Source organism: Balaenoptera borealis, assembly GCF_965194805.1.
Source record: "Balaenoptera borealis genome assembly, chromosome: 4".
Taxonomy (NCBI): Eukaryota; Metazoa; Chordata; class Mammalia; order Artiodactyla; family Balaenopteridae; genus Balaenoptera; species Balaenoptera borealis.
This window is the reverse complement of record NC_138861.1, coordinates 134,198,254-134,207,822: the sequence shown is the minus strand read 5'-3', so window position 1 is coordinate 134,207,822 and position 9,569 is coordinate 134,198,254. Positions and strand designations below refer to the sequence as shown.

The window sequence follows — 9,569 nt, the reverse complement described above, 5'->3', positions numbered from 1 at the left end:
TATTTCTTGGTCTCATTCTGTTCTTGATCTGAAGCTGCATAAATTAAGACAATTTCAAATGCGAATGTACTTTTTCTATCTTACAATGCTGACAGCCCAAGCCATCCTCTTTCAGGAAACACTATTCTATAATCACTATCCATAAAACTTAAAAGAAAAAAAAAAATTCTGGTTTTGATTCACTCTCCAGATCCATGTATATCAGTGTGTGCAGCTCGTGCTATCATAAGCTTTTTGCATCAGTTAGAAGAAACATGTTAAAGACATGAATGGTTTCCTGTTAGTAGAGATCATCAAGTCAAGTTTCATGATGACAGTTCTCCCAAAGCAAAAGAGGGCAGCCATCTTTTCATTTTCTATTTATCCAAAGCCATTTCTCATATTTATCAGTTTCCCATAGAGTCCATCTCACGATCTGACTTTCTGATGAGCATTACCCCTCATTCGGTACAGCGTCTCTTTCTACAGACTCATAGCTGTAAAAGAATTAACACATTTTTGGAGCAGGTTATGCTGCACTTATTGTCTTAATCATACTGTTTTTCTGAAGCGATAATTCCCTAGATGTCTTACTTTTCGACATCAAAGTCAAGTACTAATAACTCTATCCTCCACAGCATTCTGGCCCAAGACTGTGTGAATACAGTAAGGAAAGGATGACTTAAGTGAGCAGTCAGCTCTGGCAAAACAGAATCTTATTTTGATCAACATCTGTACCACATACAATATGGTTTTAATTGGAAACGGGGAACTCATTGACATTGCCAAAGAACTTTGTACATTGGTGGTTATTTTATTTGGGCTAGAATGGTACACAGATTAAGATCCCAACTTTCTGCCAGAATACCATGATGACTGCACTTTGTACTTTGCAAACTGATTTGGGTCTTTGGCAAATTGATTCATAAACTAATAAAATTGGAAGTATCCAAATGGGTCACCTGGAAATTTTCTGCCTTTATGCAGTGTGCTTTTAAACATTCTGGGGTCTTTTCATTTTAATTATATATCTTCAGATATGGAGACTCTCTCACAAATATTTTCAGTATTTCTACCTTGAATATATCACATGATATATGAGGATTTGATGAGTCTGTCCATCCATTCAACATATTCTTTTAAGAGATACAAAGAGTCCTTAAGTTACCTACATGATGTCAGTTACACATTTGTCAGAATTGTCTATGTGAATTCTAACATAATTATGGGTCTGACATGTATACATTGTACGTATGTCATATGTACATAAATTAAAAAAAGACTTCCAAGAGTTTTCCTGGTAAATGCCTAAAGTATGTCTTTATATCTATTTTTAAAATTAATTATTTATTTAATTATTTTTTATTTTTGGCTGTGTTGGGTCTTCGCTGCTGCACGCGGGCTTTCTCTAGTTGCAGCGAGTGGGGACTACTTTTTGTTGCAGTGACCGTGCTTCTCATTGTGGTGGCTTCTCTTGTTGCAGAGCACGGACTCTAGGCACGCAGGCTTCAGTAGTTGTGGCACGTAGGCTCAATAGTTGTGGCTCGTGTGTTCTAGAGCGCAGGCTTAGTAGTTGTGGCGCGTGGGCATAGTTGCTCTGCGACATGTGGGATCTTCCTGGACCAGGGCTCAAACCTGTGTTCCCTGCATTGGCAGGCGGATTCTTAACCGCTGTGCCACCAGGGAAGCCCCTGTCTTTATATCTTAATCCTAGTTCACTACACTCAACTTGGATCCTTATTAAAATTCTAACATACTTTGAAAAAGGTTTATTAGTGATGCAAAGATGGAGGTTAACTACACTCATTACAAAGACTCATTGTAAGACATTTGGACACGCTTTAGTTGCCTTAAATTTAGGCATAGATTTATCGTCATGTCTTAGAGATATCTCGTTTGCCGCCATTTCCTACCAATATTAATCTATCTCATTCCACTTGAAAAATTTTCCTCGCAAATGATCTACTTCATAAAAATAGAAGTCAATTTTTAAAATTAAAATTTATGCAACCTTCTAAAAGGTAGGAATTACATACTTTGGGTATATCAATGCCTCAGCAGTAAGGAAACAGACTGCTTTACTATTACATATCTTAATATGCTTCCTATTAATACACGTACAGGTTTGGATTGGTCATGGAGGGTCGCATGATTCAATCAGTGTTAGCACAGACATTCACCTCTGTTAAAAACATCTCTCCTTTTGTCTTCGGGATCTTAGACATCAATGCAGAGTGAGTGCATATCCACGTTCTCAGGGTTTCCTTTGCATTTGGAGATGCACTTATTTGGCAAGAGAATATGCATAAATGAAGGTTTGCTTCAACAATCATTCTGTTTCTGGGCCTGTTCTGAATTACCGTTCTTACTCTTTATCCTCACATCCATTCGACCCGAAGTTTTCTGGGGTGGAGTCTTTGCTGGTGTATTGACAATGATCTGGCCTCCCTGTCTCTCTGACTGTTTCTCTAACATGGAATGTTCTCCTACTTGGGGATTCCCCATGCCACCGCCTCTGCCTGCAACAGTATCACCCAAGCGTGTCCGTGGCTTGTTTTCGTGCCTCATTCAGCGCTCTACTCAAATGTCGCCTACCCAGAGAGGCCCTCCCTGACCAACCCATCTAAAATAGAATGCAGGAATTCCCTGGTGGTGCAGTGGTTAGGAGTCGGTGCTTTCACTGCTGAGGGCCTGGGTTCGATCCCTGGTCGGGGAACTAAGATCCCACAAGCCGTGCTGTGTGCTGCGTGGCCAAATAAATAAATAAAATAAAGTAGCAGGCACACTCCCAAGTCAACATTTAGCCCTTACACTGCTTTAGTTGGCTTCCAAGCATTTGTCTCCACTAGATATTGCACTGCATAGTTATTACTGTATTTGTTACTTATTGATGGCTTGTCTAGCTCCTCTACCAAAATGTAAGTTCCTTTGAGGAAGGTCTTTGTCTATTTTCTTCGCTGTTTTATCCCATGATCTAGAAGAGTGCCTGACATGTAAAGAACATTTGATATTGTTTGTGATTAAATGGATTTACCTAGGACACTGAACTTCTTTATATCTCAGTTTATTTCTCTGTTGATGGAGAATGTTGTACTTCATGGACGTTGGTCTAGAATATATTTGTTTGCAATGATTATCATAGATGCATAGGTTATGTTAGAATTGAATCACTGATATTTATCTGTATGCATGAAAATTGTATGCACCAAAATTTATTAGAACCTAGTGCCTTTTGCCTCATTAACAATAAATGAAAGTACTGAATCATGTATAATACTGATCTATAACTCTTGGACTGATAAACCATTAAAACTGCTGGCTGGCTCAGTAATGGTAACCATATAAATTACTAATAATGTGACATTTCACTCAAAATACCTTTAAGGAATATATACTAGATTAATCACAGACTTTAATATTTTATTTCACACTGAAAGGTCTAATAAATATATCCCAAAATACATTTCATTTCTAGGTTTATTTTTCCTAAGGGGAATGTAAATGTAGTCATCTTAGAATGTTAGTCCTTTTAAAATTGAATCTATGACATAAAATAATGAGAAAAGGAAAAGTGCATTGCTGAATTATTGATTCAAAAGTTTAAAATCACTTTCACCTTTTACACATTAATTTTATCATAATGTTGAATTCAAGTGAATAAAAATGTATTTGCATGAAAATAGTGATTTCTTAGATGTGTTGTCGGGAAGTAATGAAGTCACAGGGTGATATATTTTATTTTTTTCTTATAAATAAAATATAAAGAACATAGCTTTCAATAGTTTAAGTCAGTTATCATTCTCATCACCCTTTGGGTGGGTAAACATTTTAAGGGCAACATGTGAGGCAGAAGCTGTGCTCCACTCCCTTCTGATGCTCTGTTTTCCTCAAATGATTTTCACATATCTGAACAAGTGGTCAATGAAATCAGCTAACTTAGAAAATTTTGGAAATAGCCTTGAAAGCAACAGCAATGGGCTCCTTAAGAGCTGAGTGATTGGAGTCCTGTGCCATGTCGCCAATCTAAGCCCACAGATCTTGTGGCTGAGTGATCACAAGCTGCTTTTCCTGGCAACATGCCCACTAAGGTATTTTCTATGTGTACCTGAAGGAAAGTAACGTTTCCTCCACAACAGACATGCAGGAAGAGCCCCCAAGAGTGACTGTATTCCAGGCAAGCCAATATACCCTTGCAAGGGCTGGATTAAAATTCTGAAGGCATGATTTTATGTGCGAAACTGCAGGTCACCACTAGCAATTAATTTGTGGGGATTGTTACCTTGTCACTTTGTCTTCAATCCCCATTCCACTACAGTAATGTTATGTCATGTCACTGTTTCGGTAAGGATTAATTTCCATCTAGAGTGAAAATTTCATTGCATACATTTCTGATTTGTTTTGCTATACAAGTATTGTTCCTGCTTCAATGGAAAAGATTTAAAGAAGAACCAAAGGCTAGAAATTTTCCAATAAAAATTCTATCTTATGCCGAAACTGGGATTGATTAATCAAGGGAATAGTAATTCTCTATCTCACAAAGAATTCCTAGAGAATTAGAATACAGAATCCTGGCATCAGATTCCTTCTCCTTAACCCTTAGCTATAATCATGTCTATCATTTTACTTTTAGCTCTGTTCTCAATTATAGAGTTTATATTCTTGAGGACATTGAGATGCTTCAGAGTTTCTCAGAAAGAAAAATGTGTCCTGTTTTGAGTTATGCAAAGCTATCAACATGTTCCCATATTTGGTGCATAGATTCATCATCCTAAAATTCATAGGAAATACTAAAATATGTTGGCTTATTGCAGGTGACCAAAAAAACCCCCCAAATTAGATTAGCAACTTACACTCAGTCCCTAAATTGTGTTATATGAATACTATAAAATTTAAATTATACCCACATTTTATTTTCTATCAATAATTCTGCCACAGATCTCAATCTGTTGTTACTAATTTAAAATATTTTATTTACTAAAAGCTTTTTCATATTTTATGTACTGAGAACTTTTACATACGGTTAAAACCTCTATTCATTATGGGGCAACTAGTGGTAGAGGATAATATTCTCAGCAAATATTAGGTGTGGGGCAGATACTTAATTACAAAAAGTGCTGAGGTTGTGACATAATTTGCAGAAGTCCTGTTATTTCAGATGTAACTATTTATACACCACTGGATTTCTTCTGGGCTAGTCTCTTCTCCTGGATTGTTTCACTCTTGGGTGACTATGTGAAAACAGGGGTTTGTCTTGGCTAAGATAGTCTGTAAAATTTGTTTAGAATTTATGCAGCAGAGTGATCAATAAATTAAACACAGGTATGCGTTACAGAGCTTTCGCTGTCATTCTTCCTACCCACGACTGGACTTGGAAAATTTGGGGCTGCATCCTTGGAGAAAATGAGACCCAGACATTTTCCCATAATTAGCTTTAATTCATTGCTACTCCTATTATTATAAGCCTGGCCCAAAGCTGGCCTTTAGTGAACATATCTAGGGGGAACTTCCAAGCATTTTTTGCCAGAATGCTTAAACCAGGCTCACAACAAAGTTAGTCTCCTAAGGTCCAACCTAGTCTAGACTCATCATGCTCTAGGGAAGTCCAAGAACTCTGACATGTGGGAATGCACTAACGCGACCTTAAAATATCTGTTCTGGCAATTATCCATACTCATGTTTTTTAAAAGATAATGATGTTGCCCATTTATCATTCAATTTGTCATACCCTATTGACAAGTAAAGACTTTTCTCAATTGGGCATGGAAAGAGTATGGGAAAATGAAAAATTAATAGTACACTATGACTGCAAAGTATTTTAAATAAATATTTTAATTCTATCGTTGGCATTTAAAAGTAGAAAGCATACAGTATGTTACAAATATCAAACTGTGAAAAATATGAACGTTACATAAGTAACAAATGTAAAAAAGGTATTTTCTTACCTTCCCTGAAAGTAAGAAAACCATTCAGCATAGGAAAATATCAGTATCAAAAACACAGCTTCGGTGTAAAAAAAAGTTTTTACACAGTATTAAAAAAAGGGTCTACAAAATGACAGAAAGTTAAGAAGTGTTGAAATTTGACTTTATATAAATTATAAAAACTGGGTACTTGGGGTAAATGTTAAATGGCTGAAAACTAAGTCCAATCATAGGCTTTCTTTAGGTTGATTCTTTAAAATTTTAAAAGCATAGAACATTTTTCAATAAATAACTTTTAAAAGTGTCTCTGAGAAGTGCTGCTAGGACATCATTCCACAGCAGGAGAGCGGCAGAGTTCTGGGGACAACATTTTGTTCCAAGTGGAAGCCTCATGAAAGTCAGAAGACCAAAATTGTTTACAAAAAAGATTCGGCATTTTTAACAAAACTTTGTAAGAAAGTTCTAAAGTGCTGAACAAAATGACTTAATTTTAGTACCCACTGTCATGACAAACATATTCAAATATTCAGACATTTCCGAGCAACATCGAATGCGGAATCCATAATTCTGAAAAGTGTTAATACTTAGTCGTTCATTCAAGGATAGGAGAGCTCTTTCTATACTTTACAAAGATGGGTTAAACCTCAAGGATCTTGCAATGCAAAACATGACAATAATAATACAATGGAAACAATACACATACCCCACTGTGAAAGCACAAGTTCATTTCGGCAATGGCAACGGTATTAATTTTAAAAGTCACAAATCAAACATTGGTAAATAAGAAAAACCTTTCCAAACGCTGCATGCCACATGACTAGTTACAAAATACAATGCATGCAGGAAAAGAAATTCAACCAAACATATTTAAATTAAAGAGTTGTTTTGAGTCTGTTTCAGCAGCATTGTGGTTATTATTTTTAAGTTTTCCTCTAACACCAGTTCATACTGGCCTGTTTTGCAAATGTGACCCACCCTATTCGGCAACCTTACAATGGTTTGAGTGTTTCTTGTTTTTAATATTTTTATAATGCCAGCACACAAAGGTCACACATACTGTTCTGCTTCCCCATCTTTGGGGGCTGGCTTAGTTGTCCCACCTTTGCCTTCTTCATTTGCTGCTGCTTTTTCCGGGAGAGATGCCAAATCTTTAAACACATCTACATAATGGCCAAAGCCCGGGCCCCAGTTCAAAAGGTTGTCCCAGTTGAAATTCCCTGCTTGCTGCCCAAGCTTCAAGGGCAGTGTGTTGTCAGCAACCCCGGGCGCTGCTGCCTGTGTGCCCACAGGTCCCCCCTCAGCCCTGCGGCCGTGGTATCTTCTAGGCTTCAGTCTGGCTCCATAATTATCTTCATCATCTGCATCAGATTCATTGACTTGAGATAATTTGGGCATCCTGGAAGTATATACCATTGGTTTTTCCCTGTCATATTCCATTTCTGAGCAAGTGAAAGACTCATGAGAGTCACTATCAGAGGAAGATTCTGGAGCCGGAATGCCATCCGCTGGGTTCCTCGTTCTGGACAGTGGCCTTCTGCAGTCCTCTTCTGAAGAAGACCTCCCGTGATCTGCACTGCAGATACTTGGGTTTCTAGGGCGAGGGGTGTTTAGCCTCTCCACCTCCTCAATGGAGAGTCCTACTGGTGGAGAAGATTCCAGAGGAATCTGCCCAATTGGCTGCTTCAGGCGACTCCCCGGTCTAGAGCCATGAGATGCCATGGCCTGAGGACTTTTGCTTCTCCTTCCCAGCCTCGCAGCGTAGTTGAAAATGCCGGGTTGGCACACATCGCCGTGCATTTCCAAAGTATTTCCATCCCTTATCGGAAGGTGCAGTTCCCTGGCCGGGCTGTTCCTGTAGAAAGTGGAGGACTTGGAGAAAGGGGCGGGGCTGTGTCGAGACAGAGGGTTGGGAGTTGGGCAAGCCGAGTGGCTCAGGGAGCTGGATCTTAAACCTTGACTGTAGGAAGGCTGGTAAGTCAAGCTGCTGGCTCCTAAGGGCATGGGGGACTGCCTGGCGAAGCCTAGCGGACTGTGCCGCTGGATGGAGAATTTCGGGGTGTGGCTGCGGAACTGCTTGTAGTGTTGGATGATGTCTGCGTCCGAAGGGGCGATGCTGCTGGCGTTGTCGATGTCGTAATGCTCGATCTCTTGCTCCGGTGAAGCCAAAGGGGCACTGGGGATGGTTTCTGAGTTGTGGGGAAGATCGGTCTCATCGTAGATGAGGTAGGGGTTCTCCCTTTCAATGATATCAGGCTTCGGGTTCCCTTCGGGCTGTTTCCTCACGGTCATGTCCTCCCCGTAGGGGGGGATGTTGTCTGGATCGTCAAAAGCAACGTTCTCACTTCCCTTTTTCTTCTTCTCCTTCGGTTTCTTCTCCTCTTTGGGATTTTTGGCCTTCTTCCCCCGGCACTGGTTACACAGGATCAAGCTCAGGACCAGGAGGGCCAGGACGGTGGCACAGCTGCCCACGATGGCAGGCACGGCCCACAGGGGCAGGGAGATCTCCTCGGGGCCCTGACTCAGAACACAGACGTGCCCTCCGGGGCTTCCAGCCTTGCACACCCTCCCCGGAGGACAGAAGACACCGAGACAGGCCACCACCGTCTCACAGGTCCTGCCTGTGTGTGACTCCGGGCAGCTACAGGTGAAGCCGGAGTGCAGGCCTGGCTCACAGCTGCCCCCGTTCTGGCACGGGTGGGAGGCGCAGTCCCCGGGGGGGACGCACTTGTACGCGTACCACTGATTGATGCACAGCAGATCCCCCCAGCAGGGGTTACTGGCACAAATGTTCGGGCCACGACAGCCCATCTTCACTGAGGGATCCGTCTTCGAAATGGAGGCCAAGCTGTGCTTCCCGCTGAAAGGAAGACTTTCTCCGCCGTACAGCACAGAAGCGATGCAGCCATCAAACCCTGCCGGGGCGAGAAGGAGCAGTAAGGCGTTTTAGTGAAAACCAAAGGCTTAACAGGCTGCACAAATCTGCCCAAGAGAAGCTTCGCAATCACATCACGAGAGTTTAGACACCACAGTCCCAGCGCCATCACCCCGTTCGAAGGCAATAAATCTGTGCATCTTACAACAGAAGTTAGCCAGATGAGTAAGATTTCCATAACAAAACGTGGTGAACATTCATGAAGGGCTCTAACAGGCTGCGTCTTCGTTTTATCCCTCCTTTAATTATCTGTTGGTTTTATTTTTATAGTCTATGTACCAAGAATGACATACATAAAAATAAATTTTACTTTAAAACTACTTAAAAAGAACCAAAATAGGCCAATAGCTTCAAGCGTTAGATCTTGCACTCTCAATGGAGGTGATACGGCTCCCAACGGGGGAGTTGAACATAGCTTCTTAAAGAGCAAAAGAAAAATCTTAGCTATGACCATGACTTGTGGGCCTCCAAAGGGCAGATATAGAGTATACTTGTGGCGGGGGCACGGGGGGCGGGGATGTGGATAAATCAGGAGGTTGGGATTAACATATAAACACTACTATGCATAAAATAGATAACCAACAAGGACCTACTGTATAGCACAGGGAACTCTACTCAATATTTTGTAATAAACTATAAGGGAAAAGAATCTGTATGTGCATATCTGTGTGTATATATATATACATATATATGTATAACTGAATCACTTTGCTGTATACCTGAAACTAATAGAACAT

At 40.5% G+C, this 9,569-nt stretch overlaps 1 protein-coding gene across 2 annotated transcripts in view; it reads right to left on the bottom strand.

Moving 5' to 3' along the window:
• Positions 1 to 5,790: 5,790 nt before the first annotated feature.
• The window catches only part of FAT4 (FAT atypical cadherin 4), a 171,088-nt gene continuing 167,309 nt past the window's right edge, over positions 5,791 to 9,569 (bottom strand). For both annotated transcript variants that reach the window (XM_082391370.1, XM_082391369.1), the window contains exon 18: positions 5,791 to 8,812. In XM_082391370.1, the coding sequence (XP_082247496.1) occupies positions 6,948 to 8,812 (1,865 nt within the window). In that variant the 3' untranslated portion in view covers positions 5,791 to 6,947. The remainder of the gene's footprint in view (positions 8,813 to 9,569) is intronic.